The sequence below is a fragment of the Octodon degus genome, unplaced genomic scaffold, assembly GCF_000260255.1.
Source record: "Octodon degus isolate 3935 unplaced genomic scaffold, OctDeg1.0 scaffold00240, whole genome shotgun sequence".
Lineage (NCBI taxonomy): Eukaryota > Metazoa > Chordata > Mammalia > Rodentia > Octodontidae > Octodon > Octodon degus.
Genome location: NW_004524816.1, coordinates 2,048,453 through 2,070,819, shown reverse-complemented (window position 1 = coordinate 2,070,819; position 22,367 = coordinate 2,048,453). Strand labels below are relative to the sequence as shown.

At 44.2% G+C, this 22,367-nt stretch overlaps 1 protein-coding gene across 1 annotated transcript in view; it reads left to right on the top strand.

Moving 5' to 3' along the window:
- Window positions 1-22,367, top strand: part of Ank3 (ankyrin 3) — a 368,541-nt gene that overhangs the window by 222,366 nt on the left and 123,808 nt on the right. The window contains exons 18-21 of the mRNA XM_023706118.1: window positions 10,384-10,482; window positions 16,423-16,521; window positions 16,608-16,706; window positions 17,129-17,224. Coding sequence (XP_023561886.1) covers window positions 10,384-10,482; window positions 16,423-16,521; window positions 16,608-16,706; window positions 17,129-17,224 — 393 coding nt within the window. The remainder of the gene's footprint in view (window positions 1-10,383; window positions 10,483-16,422; window positions 16,522-16,607; window positions 16,707-17,128; window positions 17,225-22,367) is intronic.

Here is a 22,367-nt window from a genome sequence, read left to right as displayed (position 1 = left end):
AAGAAAGTTCTGGAAGCTTTAGTATACTTAATTCAAATTCTGAAAATTTCTTTTCTTCATTTAATTGATATCTATTGATTATTTTGAGGCACTAGAGAGAGCTACAAAGACAAATATGACCCACTAGATACTCAGCAAATGTGTATTTTCACAGGAGACATATGTATACGAAAGAGTTTCCATAAATGTCCCCGCTACCTTTGATCAGAATCCATCAGGTCGAGAGCCAGGTACTGGCGTCAGGGAGATTGGGAAAGGGAGAGTTCAAGGAAGGTGTGGCTGTGGAGCTGAGCCTTGAATTGTTCTTGCTGGTTTCATGGGCATGGCAGAGGAAGGCTTGCTCCATGGTGTCAGACAGGGCGGAAGGAGACACTGCGCTCTGTTTGGAGACGTAAAGATAACTAATGTAGCTGAAGCAGAGCGCCAAAGCTGAATTTCAGTGGAAAAGGAAATCACATGAGCAAGCGGGCAGCCAACCACCATAACACATAGTCACAACTTCTTGGAAGCATATGGTGTATTAGTCCCTTTTCTACTGTTCACCAGGGTCTTTGAGGCTAGGCAGTGCATAAAAAAATAGATGTATTTCCTACAGTCCTGGAGGCTGGGGGCCACGGCTGAAGTCCCCACACCCAGCAGGACCTTCTTGTGCTGTCAGGTCAGAAGATGGAGGCTCAAAAGGGCATGAGAGGAGAACAGGAGATAAACTCATCTATTTATCAAATACTCATTTCCAGGACAATGAGCCCAGGCTCAAATAGCAGCATTAATTCATTCATAAAGACAGAGCCCAGTGACGGGTCACCTCTTAAATGTCCCTCCTCTCGATGCAGTTGCATAGGGATCGAGTCTTTAGCTCAAGAACTCGAGGAGACAAGTTCAAGCCACAGCAAAGGGCTATTGAACATGGAATTTGGGTGGCTCTAGACATGCCTCTGTGGTGCCATGTTATTGATTACTCCCAGGAGGGGCTCTTCCTAACCTAAATTTTAATGAAACATGCTGTTATTGAGTGCCTGCTAATGTGGTTCCTTGTAGAAGGAGAATCTGTATTCCTTTTGGAAAACTGCTGGTACTCTGGCTGTGTTATGTTAAACTGTATCTTAGATTTTTTTTTTCTTCCAAGCCCAGAAATGGAGAAGGGCACTATATTAATGAAATCACTGGATTTTATGGTGTGTTTTGTTCAGCTATGATTTTCTAAGTAGTCACAGAAAACCACTAGGAAAAGAGGCGCCCCCCCTGGAGGTGCACTCTGCACATTGCTGTCTTGTCACGGGGTCTGTGACCAAGTGATTCCTGTTCGCAGAATGGCTATACCCCACTGCACATCGCTGCCAAAAAGAACCAGATGGACATAGCAACGACCCTGCTGGAGTATGGTGCTGATGCCAACGCAGTTACCCGGCAAGGAATCGCCTCCGCCCACCTCGCCGCGCAGGAAGGGCACGTGGACATGGTGTCGCTGCTCCTGGGCAGAAATGCGAATGTGAACCTGAGCAACAAGGTAACTTTCTCCCAACTCTCTAGAGAATTCGCCGCCACCCTTCAGAAAGTCAGTAACACATAAAAAATTCTGCATCACATAGACTGGGTAAAGTAAAATATCGCACAGAGATGTTTACTGAAGTCTTACTTATCCCAGCAAAACCTTGGGAACAGTGGCATATAACAGAGTGGTAGTAATTCAAAGAAGTATAGCTGAAGGGCCAGCCAGATAGCTCATCAGAGTAAAGCGCCTGCTTAGGCAGAGCTCAGTGGCAAGGGTTCAATCCCTGGCGTTCTGTGCCAGCCCCACCCCCAGGGCATGCTGAGACTACAAATGAGACTGGGTGTGGTGTCACCGGCCTGTAATCCCAGCGCTTGGGAGGCTGAAAACAGGAGGATCACTACAAGTCTGATCTGTGTAGTGAAACCCTGTAGACCCTATACTAAATACATAAAATTTAAAAAGTATAGCTGAGCTATGATTGAAATATATGGTGGATGATTACATTTTAAAAAATAGTAGACATATGGCAAATAATTGTTAAAATATATCACAATAAGAGACATATTGGCATTACTCTTCCTTAGGATGTTCCCCCATATTTGAATTCACTTATTCTATTGTCCCTGTCACTTTGTGAAGCAGTTCTGGAAGTCCTCTTTTTTTCTTTTTTCTTTTTTTTTTTTTTTTTTTTTGGTAGTACCAGGGATCGAGCTCAAGAGCTTGCCAGGCAAGCACTTACTCTGCTGAGCTATCTCCCCAGCCCTGGAAGTCCTCTTTCAAGGGGGTCTTTGCCTATACTATCACAGTTATCTCAAGGTCATGAATGGATTCAATCCACTTACTTTCCATGGTCACTTGGACTTTGCATAAAACACAGAAGTCATATGGTACTAGATCCAGTAAATAAGGTAGGTGAGGAGCCGTGGAGATGGCTGAGCAGCACAAGCGCCTGCCTGGCAAGCGTGAGGCCCCGAACTTGTACCAAAACAATAAATAAATAAAATAAGGTAGGTGGAGTCATACTATAACATTTTTAGGAACCCGTCTTTCTCTCAGATGGCCCTCAGCAACAGTATTCACTATATTTTTTTAAAAAATTAGGGCTGGGTATATAGCTCAGCGGCACAGTTCCTGCCTGGCAGAAACTTGTATCTCATATAGACACAAAAGACAACTTCCAGAACTGCTTCAGAAAGTGATCAGAATGACGGATGATGATGGGATGAGTGTTTTTGAAGTGTGTGTGTGTGGCAGGGGGTGTTTTGCATGAGTTATGGCAATGGGACTTTCATTGCCACACACCTCTGCATTCATACAGCCGGAACACTGAAGGGCCTGAAGTTTTTGTCGTAACTCGAGGTTTCATTCTATTAATTCCCTAAGTAACACTGTCATTTTGTCAGAACATCACAAGATGCTGCAGATTACAGCCTGTTGCTTTATTCCACAAATAGTTTCTGGGCTTCTCGCCCTTGCCTGTCCCAGTTTCAAGTCTTCAGTTACTAAAAAGAATGGGAAACATTACTGACCTCGGAGACTTCATTTTAATGATAGGAATTTGGGGTAGCTGTTTTAGTGACTAGGGAGGAAAAGCTGTTGATTCCCAGGTATAGTCTTTGTATGTAAGTATGGAGACCATTCCGTAATTTCTGAACACCTCTGACCTCCTCTGGGAAATCTCTCCATTCTTAGAGCAGAAAGGACCCGCATTTTATCAAAGTGCAAGTTGAGCTCATAAGAGCTTGGGAGCATGTTACTAAAATCATTACCTCTCCTTGCATATATTAAGGAATTTAGGCTTGTTGAAATGCTTACATTGTGCCCTAAACATAGTCTTCCATTCTAGGAAAAACTGCAAAAAGACCCCTCAAATCTCTGATGGTCCACATTCTGTCGCATTTAGCTATGCCCCAACCTATTTGGTGATGACATTGGCATTTTAAGTAGAAAAAGTAGACTTTTGAAGTTGTACAATTTTGGGAAAGGTTACTCTGTGCTAATCTGAATTTTTCCAAGGTTATAATTCAACATATTCTGTAGGTGTCTTCCCCATGGGTAAGTGACCAGAGAAATCCTTTTTTCAGTTTTATTATCTTGAAATAATATAGATGGCCGAGGATTATAGCTCAGCAGCACAGCACCTGCCTGGCAAGCATGAGGATGTGAGTTCAATTCTGGGTACTAAAAAAAAAAAAGAATAGAATGTTAAGTGAAACAAGTCAGACACACCAAATGAGATATCTCCTGGTTTCTCCTGTGTGAACACACACACACACACACACACACACACACACACACACACACACAAATACACAGAAGCAAGTAAAGAGCAAAATAGAAGAGAGGGAAGGAGAAGTTCAAATGAATACCTATTCCACTGATTCAAACATAGTGTCCTATATGTGCTGATGTGTTTCATTTAAGCTACCACCTCATCTTAGCTCCTTAAAAGGAAAATTTTGTGTCGCCTATTTGTTTCTTCTTCATAAGAGTTTTCTGGGTCTAAGTCTTATACTCTGAATAATTACTTAGAAGATAAAAATATACAGTATATTACCTATTGTTATTCTCTTATTTTTCAATAGAAATTTTGTTTTATTTTTTCATAAAATTGAAAAAGGAAATCCTTTTTCACCATTTGATTATTGACTGTACACATTATACACAACATTTTTTCTAGCATAGTGATAATTATATCTTTCTTTTAGAAACATTCCTTTTGGGAACACATGTCTCAGCGTGATAGGAATCTTTTTTTTTTTTTTTTTTTTTTTTTGTGAAACCAGGGATTGTCAGGCCCTTGTGCTTGCCAGGCAAACGCTTATTCTACTGAGCTATCTCCCCAGCCCATGATAGGAATCTTGAACCAATTTTAAATAATACATATTGGTTTGAGCTTTTGAATTCCTAAGATTCGTGCCAATTTTTTTAATAGGCTTATATCACCTATAAAAATCAGTTTGTCTCAATGATAAAGTATACATTTCCTTTCTCAAATTAAAGCACATTCTGTTATCTGTTATAGTGTGTTTCTTTTGTGAGCCCAGAGATAATATAGTACCTTGATAATTGGTTTAAAAGTGACCGTTATTATTAGATTAGACATCAAACTATAGGTCATAACTATTTTTTCTTTCAAATCTTGCTGTCACTTGGCCCAACCTATACCCACTGTTAAATTCACCTTAGACTCATACTTAGTATTATGCTGAAAATATATTTTAAAAATTCCCAGCATTTGATTAAGTGAACTAGAAAATAGCAAGGAAAGTAAACACCCAAAAATCTGGCTAATAATGCCTAGTAAACCAGAGAAACCCAGAAATTTCTGACCATCCTCCTGAATAAATGATGTATCAGCAGAGATGTTTATAAGGAAATACCAAAAACATCTGGATTCTCTGTAGCACATGTACAAATGTCAAGGTGTCTTGCCCATCCCAGGTAAAAAGGCTTTTGTAAATTTTGTATTCTCTTCCAGTTATAATTTTAGGTATAAAGAATTGTTATGACTTGGGTCTAGATGCCCTGCCAAAGCCTCATGCAGTCACAAGTGGGGCTTTTTCCAAGGTGGCTGGGTCTAGAGCATGTGATGCTGAGTTTGATTTGTGGTACAATGCTAGGACCAAGGGCATTAGGATTAAGTGTGTGCACGCCACCCTGCCCAAGTAGCCTGCATAAGATGGAAGGGATTGACAGAGCTGTGGTCCACCCTTGTTGCCTTGCTGCCTTCTGCGTCCTATGAACTGTTTTTCATCTGCTATGCCACGCTGCCCTGGAGCCAGCCAACTATGAACTGAAACCTCTGCAAACTGAGCTAAATGAACCTTGCCTCCTTTATCTTTAGGTGTCAGGTGTTTTATCTCATGAACAGGAAACTAGACAGAATTTGGTACTCAGAGTAGGGTTGTTGCTATGACTGTAGATGACAGTGTGACTCAGGAGCCTTTGGAAGTGGCTTGTCAGAAGAAAAAGAGTTAGGAAAGGTTTGAAAATGCCAGCTGAAAAGGGACAGCTGCAGCATCTAAGGCTGTCCTTGGTGGAAGATTTTAGTCAGAGCTTAGAAGACTAAAATGCTGATAGAAATTCTGCCAATAAATACCAAGCTCAGGAGGTTTCTCCTGGGAGGAAGGACTGTACTAGCTGTTGGACTCCACACAAGATGTGTGGTCCTTGGTAAAAAGTTTGTCTGCATTTTTCTCATATGCAGAGACTTTGCCTGAGACTGGGATTAAGGGCAGCAGCCTAATTAATCTCGCAGGAGAAATTTCAAGGCAGTTGAGTGTTGAAGTGGCATGGCTACTGTTGGGGGCTTTTACCCAGATTTGTACTGAGAATCAAGAGCGAAGAGCCCAGCTGAATAATTTGAAACATTTTGAGTTTGGCCAGAAAGGAAACTCCAGTAAAGTTGTAGCCTGCAAAGATGGAGCAGCGGCGAAATTGCTCACTGGAAAAGCTAGCATGGAAAGTCCAAGTATTTCAGAAGACAACAGAAAAAAAGATGCTTGAAGACATCACAAGAACCAGCAGAGCTCTGGCCTCTGCAGCCTCAGACTTGCAAAGATGAAAGACTGCTTTGAGAAGCAAGCCCCAGAGCAACATGTTCCAGAACGGTGGCAGTCTAGGAAAGTCGTTCCTCAGAATTTGGTTCATGGCACTGACCCCTACAGCCAAGAAAGAAGGCAGCCTGGCTGCTGCTCCAGCTGGCAGCAGACCATGGCATCATCCATGTAGTGCTGGTTTTAGGTCCGTGCAGAATGCAAGAGTTGAGGACCATGAATGCTCTCACTCATATTTCAGAACGATGCGTGGGGGAGGCCAGGTAGTACGCGCCTGAGAGCGCAGCATATAAAGCCGTGAGCGTGAGGCCAGGCGTGCAGTGGAAACCCCAGACATTTGGAGAAGCCAGGAATGGGGTCATCTGAGGAAAACTGCAACGAGGAACAGAAATACCCAAGAGAGAAGCCATGGGAGCTACAACCGCTGGCTGTCCTGTAGGAGTGAAGCCACCTAATCCCTTGGAGTTCACAATTTACCACAGATTGCCAGGGATGCCAGAAGTGGAACTGTGGTGTTTAATGTTTGCCCTACTGGAGTTTGGTTTTGCTTTGTTCCTGTTCTTTGCTATTCCCATTTGTAACTTTTGGAATGGAAATATCTATCTTGTGCCAGTAAATGTTGGAAGTATTTAGCTTTCTTTTCATTTATACAAGGGCTTGCAGCTAAGAGTTTGCCTTAAGTCTCTCTCGAGGTAGATTTTGGACTTAGACTTAGCAGCAATGCTTTGGAAACTCTTAGAGATGGCCTAAGTGCCTTTTGTGCAAAGGGATGTGCATGCGCCTGTTGGGGCAGGATGCTGTGGCTGTGTCTAGATGTCCTCCCCAAAGCTCGTGCAGTCAAGTAGGACTTGTTCAGAGTAGGCTGGGTCTGAAGGGTGGGATTCTGGGATTGATTCATGGCACAATGCTAGAATCAGTGGCACTAGGATTAAGCCTGTGAGTGCCACCCACCCCAAGTAGCCTGGGCGAGTAGAAGGGATCAGAAGAGCTGTGGTTGTCCCTTCTGCGGCCTATGAACTGTTGCTCATCTGCTATGCCGTGCTGCCCTGGAGCCAGCCCACTAGGAACTGAAACCTCTGCAAACTGTTGGCTAAATAAAACTTTCCTCCTTTGGGTGCCAGTTATTTTGTCTCTGCGATGAGAAGAGTAGCGAAAACAAGTATGAGTTGAATATTTTTTATCTAAAATACTTGAGACCAGGCCAAGCATATAGTTCAGCAGCATAGTACTTGCCTTGCAAGCATAACATCCTGAGTTCAACTTCCAGTACCAAAGACAATCCCACTTCGGACACAGTCCCTTTAGGGGCTGGGGAGATACCTCGGTAGAATAAGTACTTGCCTGGCAAGCACAGGGTCCTGAGTTCAATCCTGCGTACCTCAAAAATAAATAAATAAATAACTTGGAACCAGATGTGTTTGAAATTGAGGGGGTGTTTTTTTGTGTTGCAGATTTTAGATTTTTTTAACATAAGTAAATGAGATAGCTTGGTATACAGAATCCAAGTTAAAATTCACTGATGTTTGCTATACACTTTATATAGAGTCTGAAGCAAATTTCATACAATATGGTATTACACATATGTATGTGTGTGAGTGTGTGTATGCGGTTTTGTTTTTGTGCTACTAGACACTACACAGAGGACCTTCACGCTCAGCTGTTTTCTCAGGCTTTTTATATTTATTTTGTCTTGAAAGCATCTCACTAGGTTGCTCACTTACACAGTAGGGGATAATCCGGGCGCTGCACTTGTGCGCTAAGCCTGCGAGCACGAACGTCAGGACGCTCCTCCTGTGGCGCCCCGACAGGGCTCAGCTTTGGGTTTTAGAGCACGTTGGCTTCGGACGCTGAGCACCGCGGTGGGCCTGTGGTGAGAAGACGCGCCAGGTAGCGGGCTCCGGAGGAGGCTTCTGGCGATTTCGGTTTGAGCCACGCGCCGCAGCATCCGTCCCACGCCCTGCGCGCCTCTCACACCCACGCTTCCCGCCATCCCGTTTGACACTTGATTTGCTAAATAGAACCTAAAGATTTAACAGTGACGCAAATTTATATTGCACAAAATCCTTCATATTCCCGCGCTGTTTCCGTCCTCCTAACAGCTGCTGCCCCATAGCTGTACGGCAGAGAGCGCGAGCCCTGAGTACTGTGCAGCGCTACTGTTTACTTCAAGTCGATTTTGCTGCTAGGATTTGTACTTCTTCACGTAGATTTCACAGATTGCAAATGCCTCTATTTTTTATTCACTTGAGAAATATGAAGCAGAGAATCTTAGTGCTCTAGGTTTATGTTCTCTCTTTCAAATAAATGCTACTTTTAAAAGGAACAGTTGTCAAAATCTGAAAGATTAATAAGTAACTTCTGATCATGAACAGAACTATTGGGGATCTCATAATATTTTTAACAAAAGCCACTAATATGAAAATTCCATTTTATTTTATTTCTCCTGTCTCTTCACAAAAGTACAATGTTTTAATGGTCCTTGGTCCTGCATTAAATGCTAGGTGCCAGACGCTGGTTATGTAAAGATTAAAGGTAAATTTCCTGATTCAACTACGATATGAAGTTTAAATATGCAGCTGTGACACGCCTCAGCGGGAGAGAACACAGAGTCGCTGCGGCAGCGTGCCCCTGCCTGGGGCTCGGCGGCGGGGCGGGTGCTGGCGGAGGCCACACCGCACCGGCAATCGCGTGAGCCCGGGGGCGCAGATGGGCAGCGTGAGGACCGAGGCCCATGCTGCATGCATTTCGGTCTGTGCTGAGAGGCACTCGGGGTACTGGGCCGTGGGGAGAGTGGGCAAGCCCGACACGTTCACGAGACGTGACGGCTCAAAATGCTATTGCTGCTGCCGTAGCACAACCGCGAGCGCAGCTCTGTGACCCTCAGTGACTGTGCGCGCCGCCTGTTGGCTGCGACTGTCACGCTACGCATTGCCTTCCTCCACATAATTCCCCACAGTGTCATCCCAAGTCGTCAGAGGCCGCGGGAGTGAGAGTCCTGCGATGTTCCTGATTGAATCCTGACTCCTAAATAAAGTCCTAAGCCGAGTGAGCTCTGTCCTCTCCCCAAAGCTGCTTTGGATCTGCTCCTTTCCTCTGACAGATAGGACAGGCTGATGTTCTTCATGATGCAAATCCCAGGGTACAAGAAGGAAGGTCCCAAGAGTCTAACTCGGGATACTGGATTCTATGATCATAATGGATAAAGTAATGTGAAAGCTCTTATACCAACTCCCTTTCTCTTCAGAAACGCTTGACAACTATAGAGATTTTTTAACAAAAAGAAAAAAAAATACAGTCTGCATGACTGTTTCCTGATCATTAAAACACCCAAGCACTGCAGATTGGCTGGCAGGGTCACTTTCAAATAATGCGCCTCATCAGGCCCACGCTTCATTGACACGACTTGAAATTCTCATGGTCGATTGTTCTCATCTCGCTCCCCGGGTGTCTTTCCCACACAAAAGCAGCATACAGAAATTCTCCACCAGGCTTTGGATACCTGCACATAGGCACAGTGTCATCATGTGTCACTGTTGACTTCATAAACAGACACTATCTTGGTGATTTTTGCTAAAGCTAGCATCACTGGTAATAATTATCATTGGTAACTAAGTAAGTCTCACTGGTAATTAAAATCCTACACAACTGTGCTTTTTAAAAAGTCTTTAATAATTGTACGTGAACACCGAGGTATGCATAGGGAAAATGGGGTAATATCTGGGATTTGCTTTAAAATAAAGGATGCTGGGCCGGCAAGATAGCTCAGCAGATAAGTGCCTGCTTAGGCAAGCTCAAGCACTGGGGTTTGATCCCCAACATCGCATGCTGCTCCAGCCCCACCACCGGGCACACTGAGCCAGCCACCGAGACCAGGCTTGGTGGCATATGCCTGTAATCCCAGCGCTGGGGAGGCTGAGACAGGAGCGTCACTATGAGACCAATCTGCAGAGTAAGACCCTGTACTGAATACATTAAATTAAAAATAAAATAAAATGGAGTAAAGTAAATATGCCACAAAGGAATCCGTGTGGGGAGAAAAAAGAGGAATGAAGCAAAAAACAAAAGCCTTGATAATTGTCAGGTGTGTAATAGATACGCAAAGCTTACCCTGTTCCCTCTATTTTTCGGTATGCTTGAAAGTTGTCTTGAAGTCCGCAGATGGCAGCGTTGCCCTGGGGCTCATCAGTGCAGCCTGTGGACTTTCATCCTTAGATGTTATTTTGAACATGGAAATCCTAGGCTTATGGCCTTGACCTTCCCCGTTGCCTCTGAGAGGTGGCTGTGTATACCGCCTCCTTCCTGGGAGTGACTATGCACTTGGATCTTTTGCAGAGCGGCCTCACCCCGCTGCACCTGGCTGCTCAAGAAGACAGAGTGAATGTGGCTGAAGTCCTGGTCAACCAAGGAGCACATGTCGATGCCCAGACGAAGGTATGGCCTCCCCCCGTCCCATGCAGATGTGCCATTTGTGACTGCACTATGAGACATCTGCAGCTGTACAAGGAGAAGGCCCTTAGTCGTGTCACTTGTGGACATCACTTCAGGTGTGCATTTGTGACTCTGGCTGTGGTATCTCAAATGCTTTCGTCACTGTTTCCTGAGTATGAGTTGAATGTCGGTATGTCCGCGTCACGCTCTGTACCAGCGAGCGAGCCTTGCTGTGGGCCCATCCTTCCAGGCAGTGGGAAAGCTTGCATATTTTCTAGATTTCATGAACAAAAATAAGCTTGATAGGTGATAGACAGATAGATAAGCTTGTCAATAATTTAACTTTGTTCAGCATATTTGATGAAAGATTGAAAAATTAAGAATTATTCAATTTTATCCCCTTGCCAAATTCCTAACGGCCTGTGTAGCAACATTTCTGTCTCTCACCCATTCCCGTGTGTCCTCTCTTCCTCTGTGACAAAACACCTCACCTTAAAAAAGAACAAACACGCTGAAGGATTTCAAATAATGCCACAATTCAAATGCAAATTTAAAAGATGGATGTTATGTGTTAACATCAAGGTATGACTCTTACTAATCTCCCTCCTGAATGTTTCCTTCAGCTGCTTATTGTGTTACCTCCTCTCAGATCTATCCATTCTAGAATCTTTGCTTTCTTAACACATGTCATGTTTGACACTAAAAAGAACATCTATTAAATATCATTTTAAATAAAGCATTTTCCTATATAATATAAGTAGATTCTGAGGCATGTGAATCCTTTAAAGATATAAATGCCAAGAATTCATCAGATAAAAATGCACAGCAAACATCAAAATCAGATTGTTAGCTTGTTTTCTGTATTTTGCTTGAAAACTTTCCTATCAAGAAAGAATTCTCCACCTTATGGAAACTTTATGGAAAATACATTCACTCTGTATTGTTTGATTTACACATGCACAAAAAAAGCTTAAATATTTTACTAGGTCACTTCTCCTTTTAGAAATAGACTAAATTTTAGGCATAGACTTCTTGGAGGCAAGGGCTGGGCCAAGATTTTCCTCATATTTCTGCTCCAAATCCAGTCAGGAGTTCTGTGGTGGTCCCCAGGATGGCTGGGGTGGGGAAGAGGCCCCCAGGCACCACTGGCCTGCATTGGCCCTCAGTTTACCACATCCTCAGGCCTCTGCCAGGGATTCATCTCACCTCACCCAAGTCAGGTTCATAGGCAGGAAGTACTTTTGTTGTTAGTATAATGTTTCCAATTCTATACTTTTTCTTTCCCTTTACCAACAGCTCTCTTTAAAAAGCATCTCTCCATCCCTCTATCTGACAAATTTTTTTCTTCCTTTCTTTCCTTTATTAAATGCATTTGGTACAGGGACTCACTAAACAGCTTGGACCAGGGATCAAAATGCAGTCCTTGCACTTGCCTAAGCAGGCACTTAGTCCATGGAGCTATCTCACCAGCCCGATCTCTGAGAAATTCTTTTCCTTTCCTTTTTTCTCCCTCACCAAAGACCTCATCCACCAATGGAAGGAGGCTGTGATTGTCCCACAGGGGAGTACAGCAGTCCTACAGTGAGAAGGGCTGCTGGGCCTTACTGCCTACCTGTGTGTGAGGTGTTTGTAGGACCCTAAAAGCTGCCAAGTGCCGCCAACACCTCCAAGCAGCCGTCGGCTGGGATGTCGACCATTCGCTTCATGGGCTTAAGACTTAAAAATAGTAGTAGTGAAAATATAAGGACTCTTTTTTCCAAAAGAGGAAAATAGTGGAGTCCTCAGCAGTGCCTTCACAGCCTTCCCACCCAATCGCGGACCTTGTACACAGCCTCCTCCTTTGCCTTCTGTGTTTAGTAAATCAGCTCAGACTAAAGTGTGTTGCTGACCCAGGGTTGGTTTCTTCTGTTTGATTGATTTTTTTTTTTAATTTTTTTGGTACTGGTTTTATAGTCAGTGTTATTGGCTGAAATGAAGCCACTGTTTTTTTTTGCTTCTAAACAGATGATGTCTGAAGTATATTTCTGAAATCAGCCCTGAAAGTCATGATTCTTAGAAGGTACTAATTTGAGAATTGATAAGTACGTAAATTTCCTTGTGCATAAATCATAAAAGATTTTAAGATCTTATTTGACATTCATTTTGGATTTGTTTGTAGAACTCCTACTAATTCCCAAATTCTTACCTGGGTGATGCTCTCCTTGCCCTCAAGGAATTTGTGGTCTAGAGAAGAAGACACAGATCATAATAGCACAGGCATTGCCCATTTTCTCTGTCCCAGACTATAGTCCATGCTCCCTAGGAACTGCTTTGTTTGGTCCTTACAGTTTCCCTAATGGATTGGTAGAATTTGTGACCCCATTTTTTGAGTTAGAAAACTTATTCCCAGAAAAGTGGATTCTGGTATTCAGTTAATTGGTACAAAGCCTGATTTGAGAGAGATACATGCATTTTAGAAATAACTTTTATTATCTGGGAGGACAGAGATAATACCTAGCTGGTTCTGGACCTCTGGAAAATTAGAAAAATGATTTCATACACCCCAAGACATTGCTAGAACATCAGAAGACTCCTGGTGGAGACTCCAACGTGAACTTAGCAGCTCGCATTTTATTCTGTTTGTATTGTGAAGCCACCAAAGGTTTGCAACACAGTGGTAAGGTCAGCAAAATGGTTTACAAAGATCCTGGGAAAATGTACAAAATATAAGATACAGAAGAGTTTGGGACAGGGCAGGTAGGCTGTGGCTAAGGTCTCAGTGAAGACTAAAGAAGACCTCAAATCCATGGCAGAGGGGAAGCTTCCCAACAGGAGAAAATGTTAACCCTTCAAGATAAAGGAATAGTAAGACTTCAGAAGTCACGTGCATAGGAGGATAGAGGAAAAGTGAGACAGTCGGGGCAATTCTGGGGACCTGAGCTGGGTGACCAGATGATCACAGCACTGTTCAGGGGACAGAAAACCAGGGACAGCTAGAGGGGTGGCCCTGTCAAGCTGTAGATTGCCAAGGGCCGTCCAGGGAGAAAAACCCGAGAAATGATGAAAATAATGGTCTGGGCTGCAGGAAGTTTAAGATTTGAGCGGCCATCAGAGTGGACATGGTAGGTGGAGTTGTGGATATAGACGTGATCACTAGGAAGACCAGGATCCCGGAGCCCAGGGTGTTTTAGAGTGGGCGGGGGTGGGGGTGGAAGAGATCCTGCCTCAGGGTAAAGGAAGGTCAGGACAGACAGGACCGGGATGCAGGCTGCAACAGGCTGTCACTGAGAGGTTCCATGGTAAAAAAGTACATTTCCTGGGCTCTGGCTTAGCACTGGGGCATTACGAGGCAGCTTCCCTGCAGAAAGATAGCTGTGGGGAGGATGGCAAGGAGCAGCAAAGGAAGTAATTTTTTTCAAGAATTTTAATTATAAGAGGACAGAGACCTAAAATACAGAAGTCTTGGAAAGTGGTGCTTTTTGGTTCCTAAGTAGGGAACAGGTAAGCATATCTGTAAACTAAGAGGAAGATGTCACAAGAAAGAACAAGGGCAACAGCACTACATGGGATGCCAAAGGTGAAGCAGGTGGGTGAGAGGTGACAGCTTTCTTTCTTTTCTCTAGTTATTATGCAATTACTCTTTCATGAACTTTGACTATTCTAATGCCTCGGAGTCCCCTCATCCAACTGTTGAATTTATACAACTTTTGGAGACATAGTAAAAGGGAGAATGGGCTGGCCAGATAGCTCAGGGACTAATGCGCCTGCTGAGGCAGAGCACAGCAGCTGGGTTTTGATTCCCAGGGTGTGGCCCCGGCACTGCCCCTGGGGCACACGGAGCCTGCGATGGAAACGAGGCAAGGTGGCGCAAGCCTGTAATCCAAGCACTTGGGAGGCTGAAAACAGGAGAATCTGATCTATGTAGTGAGACCCTGTAGACCCTGTCCTAAATACTGAAAAATAAAAATAAAAATAAAATGAAAAGGAGAACAACGGGAGAAAAATTATTAGAACTAAAAACTTCAAGAATGGTTCCTCCAGGCAGTGAAATATGCGAAGTTTAATTTTAGAGTCTGTTTTCTAAAAGAAAAAATTCCTGTTTACAGTATTACTAAATGTACTTCACAGTATCAATTATTTATACTGAACTAAAATTATGGAAAAGCTATGTTTGAAAACATTTTTCAGTCTTGGGATTGGCAAGATAGCTCAGCAGTTTAAAGCACCTGCTTAGGCAAGCTCAGGAACTGAAACCACTGTTCAATCTCTGACACCACATGCCGTGCCAGCTCCACACCCAAGTCATGCTGAGCTGGCTGAAAAAAAAAAAAAAAAAAAGCCAGTCTTCCTTGGAGCTGCCACTGTCATATTATCCCACACTGTCCAGTAACTTTTCTTCTCCCGTGGTGCTGAGGATGGAAGCCCAGGCTTGGGCATGCTAGGTAGGCAGGTGCCCACACACCGACATTACATGTAGCGTGTGAAACTAGGAAAGATATTCCTTTAGCAACATCAGTACCTAAACATTGTAAAACACATTTCTTAGCTGGGCAGTAGCTGTGGGCATCGGTGGGCGTGTCCACTGATGATGGGAGAGCTGAGAGTCCTTCTTAGGAAGCCACAGGGTGTAGACGCTGGGGATCCAGTGGATTCCTCCTCCCTCTGCAGAATCACTGTGGGGGCACCTAACTACTCCCAAGGAAGACACTGTGCCAGGATGCCTTGGATCAGAAACATCCAGAAGCCTCCCTCTGAGCCTGTCTCCTCTTCCACAAGGATGACACAGTCATTGCTTTAGATCTTTCACTCAGTTTTCACGCAGATCGAGAGAGCTTGCCAAGTCCCTGTGACATGCCAGGTGCTATTTAGGCATGAGATAGTGGGAGGGAACACTTTGTAGCAGCCGCATTCAGATACCACCATAACCCTAAAGCGTACAGAGGAGTTCGCTTGGACAAACTGTCCTCAAGGCTCCTTCATCTAATCGTGCTCTGATCCACAGTGGGGACAGCACCTGATTCCTTGGCCACCAGCAGAAGCAAAGCAGGCGAGAGGCTCTGGCGAGCAGAGAGGAGCAACGCCCTCATGCATTAAAGGGCTCTAGGGATTGTCCATCCATCTTTCCTGTCCTGGCGGTCACAGCCAGCTTGCTGGGGCCGGCCTGGTTGTAGCCTGGTCAGCGTGGTGTGCTGGCACTTTGGTTTGTGGCCCCAAGCCAGCCAAAGCCAGATATCCAGAGCTTCACAGACTAGTGTTATTTTCAAGAACACTTACGTGGGTTTCATGTACTGTATTCACATATAGGCGTTTAGAAAACGAGTGAGGGAAAGGGTGAGTGCAGAATGACCGTGGCGCCTCTGGGGTCCATGGCACGCGGACTCAAGAAACAGTCAAACGCTGTGTCGAAGTCAGTATTTTCTAACCTGCTGCAGCCCAGGGAAGGCGGTGGGCTGCGCCCGGGGCAGGTCACACAGCCCGCCTCCCGTTGGTTGGGGCCGCTGGAAGCTGGAACCCGCCCTGGCCTCTCCCTGTTCTGCTGCCTGCGGTCTTGACATCATCTGTCTAGCGCTGTCATTAGCGTCTCATGCTTCACCTGGATTTTCAGTATTTAAAGAGTGCGATAGCAAATACATGCCGGCCCACTCTTTCGCAAAGCCCCTTCTGAGCCTCGGCCAGGAGCCCCTGAGTCAGCCTTGGCCCCTCAGTGGTTCCGTCTTCCCTTCCAGTCCCACACAGGGCTTACGGGAACAAAACGAATTGTTACAAGAGAGTGTGTGGGAAAGCAAAATAGCTCTTTTTATGTGCAATGGTATTTTTATAGCAAAGACTAGGTCTGAGAATCACCAAGGACATTTTTTATAAACTTTGTTCTAGCTCAAAAAAATTAAATAATAACTTTGCTTACATTTAGGATCTCTGTTACTAAAACTGTACTTGTGCTGCTGTTGTTGTTGTTAATTGCAGATGGGATACACACCACTACACGTAGGCTGTCACTATGGAAACATCAAGATTGTTAATTTCCTGCTCCAGCATTCTGCAAAAGTTAATGCGAAAACAAAGGTAAACCCCTTTCTCCTTTCTTCCTGCTAAATAGTTGCTTTTGTACCCAAATAAGTTAGAGTGGTCTCTCCCCTCTTCCTTCTCAGAATGGGTACACCCCCCTGCATCAAGCAGCTCAGCAGGGACACACGCATATAATAAACGTCTTGCTTCAAAACAATGCCTCTCCCAACGAACTCACTGTGGTAAGCTGGGGGCCAGCTCGGAGGCAAGGGTGGGCCCTGGTGTCTTCTCACTGTTGGTGCTTTTTTGAGAACATGCAGAATAGAATGGCCGGGGGACGGGAGAACCTCAGTGTTATGAGCTGTATAATTATTATTCACACTTTAAGACTACAAATTACATTGCCTCTTCATAGGAAATCCATATGTAAGGAAGAAACTGGGTGTCAGTTTCATTGACTGCTTACTCAGAACCCTAAAAAGCCCTTTAGATTCCAAGCAAAGCTCTCCAGACTGCAGGATGAGGAGAAACAGGTTAGGTGGGGTTTGTGCATGGTATGTCTCTAATGGAGCAGTTTTTGTAATGGGATCGCATTAGGATTAGTGTAGGTGAAATCTCTAGAGTACAGCTTGTTCATTCCTTACCACTGTTTTTCCACGGCCAGAATGGGAACACTGCCCTTGGCATTGCCCGGCGCCTTGGCTACATCTCCGTAGTTGACACTCTGAAGGTAGTGACGGAAGAGACGGTGACCTCAACTGTAAGTACGGATGCATAGCCCTGTTACCCCAAGAGCCAGTCCTTACACTGCAGTTTCCTGTGTGTATATTGTGGGCACAGAACCCAGGGCCTCACCCATGGCCTCACCCATGGCTTGGCAAGCTCTCAACCACTGGCCTCCACCCATACCCTCCCAGACGTGTCCCCTGTTCACACACTGAGGGGCCTGTATGGAGACACTGGCACTTCAGTACCAACAGTTGGGGTAGCAAGAGTCTCGTTCAGATATGACACAACTTTGATATAATAAAACTTTGAAATACTAAAATGCCCATCAAAGCTTGCATAAGTAGTTTTAGAGTTTTTTTATTTTTATTTTTATTTTTGGCAGAACCAGGGATTGAACTCAAGCCCTTGCACTTGCCAGGGAAGCGCTTATTCCACTGAGCCATCTCCCCAGCCTAGTTTTAGAGTTTTTAGTTCCATATAAAACTATATATTTAGTTGCTTTGATAGACATCTTTAAGTAAAATGATGGTGAACATAGGTGCCTTTCTTAAAGAGCATGGTTCCTTCACAGTGTAAGAAAGTACGAAGCTTCAAGTTGGCTCCTTAGAACATCTCAAAGGGCAAGAGATACATGAGTATATTATCATTATCATAAAAATTGCATTGAAGAAGTTACAGATAGGACCCAATTTGGTTTTGATCACTGTTTTCCTCTCCATTCACCTTACAGAGTTTTCATTAGAAAAACAGTAGGATGCTTTGTTCAATTTTAAAACAAATTTTGCCAGGAGTCCCCATGTATCAGGAACATTTCTATACCCTGTGGTCTCTAGATAAATTATTTTTTCACTCCACATGGTGCCTTTGAACTGTACCAGATTTGGCAGCTCTGGAAGCACGATCAGTCATTAACCAATTGCAGTCTGGAGTTATTCCTGACAGTGTAGCTCAATCTGTAGGCCTGAGACTGAGATGGTACAATGTGCACTGGGGACTCTGGAGTACTTGGGATGATCGCATCTGTTGCCTTTCCCTTCTGCCATCTCCCAAGTGGAAAGAAGGCTCACTTTCAACTTGTATGCACACTTCTTCATAAAGAAAAAAAAAGTGCCAAGAGAGTCTGTGGCTTTCTGCAGGCTGAGTTGTTTAGCGCTATGCAGGCTGTCTCAGCTGAGACTGGCTTGTAAGAGAAATTTTGTGTCATTTGCAAGATGGAAAAGTGTGGCCTTCAGACCTAAAACCATAGTTATCAACCCAAACACAGTTCCAGCTGCAAGGTGTGGATGAATTTCTACACCTTGATTCGTGTAACTGTTAAGCATTTCATTGTCTTCAGACACTCATTAAATTCTCAAGAAAAAGAGTCTAAATGGATAGTGATTATCAACCTTAATTTTATAAATAGCCCACATCTAGAATGGAAAAGAAGAAGGAAGACAAGCTTTTTAAGATGCGCCAAATGTCACAGTGATAGAAAACATTTAACGTCATTGCAATAAATATACAAGGCTTCTGTCTGAATGTTAGGGAACTGAGATTTGTATGATAGTTCAAAGAATCTTCCTTAGTTGTGTCTCTCACCCACAAGGAAATTTTCCAGTGTTTCTTTGATAGCAGAGAAGGGGTTATTGTTTGTTTGTTTGTTTGTTTTTGTGGCTGGTTCACCCCACCCTGGGCTGGTACCAGGAATTAAACTGCAGTCAGTAGTCAGTCCTTGCACTTGCCTGAGCTTGCCTAAGCAGGCACTTTAGACCGCTGAGTTACCTCACTGGCCACAGCAGAGAAGTCTTAAGACAGTCAGGCAGGAATAGCCTACACACAGGTATTGCAGCTGTGTGCAAAGCTAAAGCAGGAGAACCAGTCTTGAGGCCAGCTTCAGCCATGTAGGAAGACCCTGTCTCAAAAAATACAAATGGGTTGAGGATATGCTCCCTGGGCTCAATCCATGGAACAGGGTGAAACCCTCCTCAAGGTAAAGTTCAGTTCCCAACAGAGTAAGTGAAACTATAGCTCCAGAAAATCTAATGGCAGCAAAAAGTCTCAAGGCTCAGGCTGCCATCAGAAGGCCTACTGTGGCACAGAGCCACTTCACTGTCGGCGTCCTCAGTGACTTGGTTGGTAACTTTCTGCAAAGGAAAGAAGACACTGCGTGCTAACAGGAAAGGTCCAGTTCACCTGAGGAAAAAAGGAAGCTTCACAGAAGGAAGTGTTTGCATCCATTAGAAAGGAGTCCGAGTGCCTAGGACTCAGCGCAACATGGTGATATCGAGACTTCATCTCAGACGAAGACACCTCCTGGTCAGCCCTGCCTCCGCGGTTGCAGGCACGTTAGCTCAGCCAGGACTGATGCAATGCAGAGTGGTGTCTCTGATCATTTCTCATCCTCCGCCACAAGCTTGCTCTTTTACAGCCAAATACTGGGGTGGCAGCAGCTATGATCTCTATACGTGACCTTCATTTTTTCAAACTTTGAATGCAGAATGGTTCTTCCATAGAAATACAATGTATGAAGTAGCAATTCTGAGAAAGATGTTTTACCTGAGGCAGTTACAATGGTGGCAGCCTAAGAGACTGAACAGAGGCAGCTGGTCTTCAGAGGTATCATACCTGATTTTCATTACGTCGCTTAAAATACTCAGTTTCTCTAGAAGCAGCAAGCAGAGGACATCTAGCATCTAGACGTGAGTTGCTGGTACCAGCCTGCAAAAGAAGGAACCAGGATGCCTTAGAGAAATGGCTGCACGTAGGACAAGCCAGGAAGGGAACAGGTTGGATGGAACACATCGTGGCACCCACAGGCAAAGCAGCGCCCTCCTGCCTTCACCAACAACAAATACATTCCCATGGTGATGCGGGTGTACCACAGGAATGCAGGAATCGACTGGAAGATTTTTGGTTTGCAGTTCTGGAGATCAAAGCAGGGCCTCAAGCTCTCTGAGCAAGCATTTTATCTCAGGGCTACATCCCAGCCCTTTTTATTTCTTTTGGGATGGGACCTCGCCAAGTTGACCAGACCAGCCTCGCACTTTCAGTCTTCCCACCTCAGCCTCCCAAGAGGCAGCGATGAAGAGCATGATGGGCCATCATGCTCAATTGAAGGAGCTCCTGACAGCCAAAGCTGGGATCCTTTGAGTAAAAATGCATAGTACTGGAGCATGACAGAAGGTATAGAACCGACACCCTGGAATCCATGCTGACAGTGCAAATGGGTGACTGACTGGATAAATGGGAAAGAACACACAGTGAAAAGTTCCAAATCATTCTCAAAATGCTGCACTGTCAAGGAGGTCGAGAATTCCCCTCTGCTTAATGTGTGGCCTCAGCGTAGGGGTTTCCTTAAAAATAACCCAATATGGAAGCAGAGGAAAATACAGAGCTTCACCGTACAGAAATCTGACGGACACTGCCGTGACCACGTGGTCACGGCCAACCGCATCAGTGCCAGCTCATGCTGATGTTCTGTGCCCTGCTAAGACATCAGGGAAGACAGCTCCTCACCGTTGCCCTGGCCATCACCTGCAAAACGTGACCGCAGTCTAGTCAGGAAAGAAGACCTTTTCTCCTCAGGTCCTGCGTGCGGCCATTTCCCGAAGGCATCCTCATTCCTTCTTTTACAAAATACATGGCTAACATTTCTCACAACCATTAAGGCCAGCATGAAGAAAGGCTGCCTGAGAAACTGCTAGCTAGCGAAGCCTGAGAGTACCTGACAGCTAAAGTACAAAGTGTACTGTTCTGCAAATGATCCTAGGACAGAAAAGGGACATTAGGCAAAAATTCGGGAAAGCTGACTAAAATAAAAACCTTAGTAACACATCAACATTGGTTTATAAATTGTGATAAATGTACCATAATAATGTAAGATTTTAACAACAGGAAAGTTACATATATGTAAATGGAATGCTATACAATCTTCATAATGTTTTTGTAAACTTAAAACTGTTCTAAAATTGAAAGCTTATTGTTGAAATTGCTCAACTGCAATGTTGTGTTCTTAAAGAGGCAGCAGGTAGTGCTTTATTTCAACACAATTATTGGGAATGAGCACATGATTTGTATTTATCTAGAATTAGCCTTAATAAGCAGGGAATTTATACCCCTCTTCAGTTTTAGCAACTGGATTTAGTTTTTTAACCTGAATGTTTGTCTTCCCATGAACCATTAGTTTTCCAAATGTTCAGAATTAAAAGATGACAGATCCGTGGGGTCATGAACATTTTGTTCAAGCAATGCTGATGGTGTCTTTTGGAGAGATGTGTCCCATAGCTGTATAAAGTTACTGAAGAGCATATATGAGAATCAGTGAGGGGTCTGCTCCTTGATGCAATGTTCTTTAAAACCTTCAGTGGCTAAAATGGCCCTGCAAATGCATTGCCTCTAAATGGCTTCTTCATGAGTATAGTGGTAAAAAATGCATGATTTTGTAATTGTAATATTTTGATGTGTCCTCGAAATTAAGGGTATACAGGAGGAGAAAATAAAACAGACAGAAGCCTTCACATACCCACCCCACCCCCTAGTGCTTGGGAATGAACCTAGGGCCTCACACTCGCCTAGCAAGTGCTGTGCCACGGATCTGAGTCTACAACTGCAGGACATATTTCTCTCTCTTCATTTCATCTATCTTTAGCTGAGACCCTTCATGAGTCGGGACAGATGCTTCAGACCGTGAGAAAGTGTACAAGTAGAGTAGGAGAAAGGATATCCTTCTTCTCTTTTGAGAAGACTTCTGTCTTTCAAGCTGATGTGCTTTACTGATGGAATTCTTTCACCTCGAATAACTCTTCTGTGTGTGTCACAGCAGGAGAGCAAGTGTAGATATCATTTTATATGTGGAGGCTTCAAGATATTCAATAAATAAGTCCTATAAGAAACCAGTTGATTAATTAGAAAGACAATTCATTGCCTTAAAAGGTGCAGTCTGAAAGGCCAGTGAGATATGTCAGCGGGCTGAACACCTACCTAGGCAAGCACAGGGACCAGGGTTCAATCCCTGGTACCCCATGGCATGCCAGTCTGACTGCCAGGCACCCTGAGCCGGCCACCAAGACCAGCCCTGGTGGCGCACACCTTTAATCTCAGTACGGAGGAGGCTGGAAACAGGAGGATCACTGCAATTCCAAGTTCTGTAGTGAGACCCTGTATCAAATATATGAAGAAAAAAAAAAAAAAAA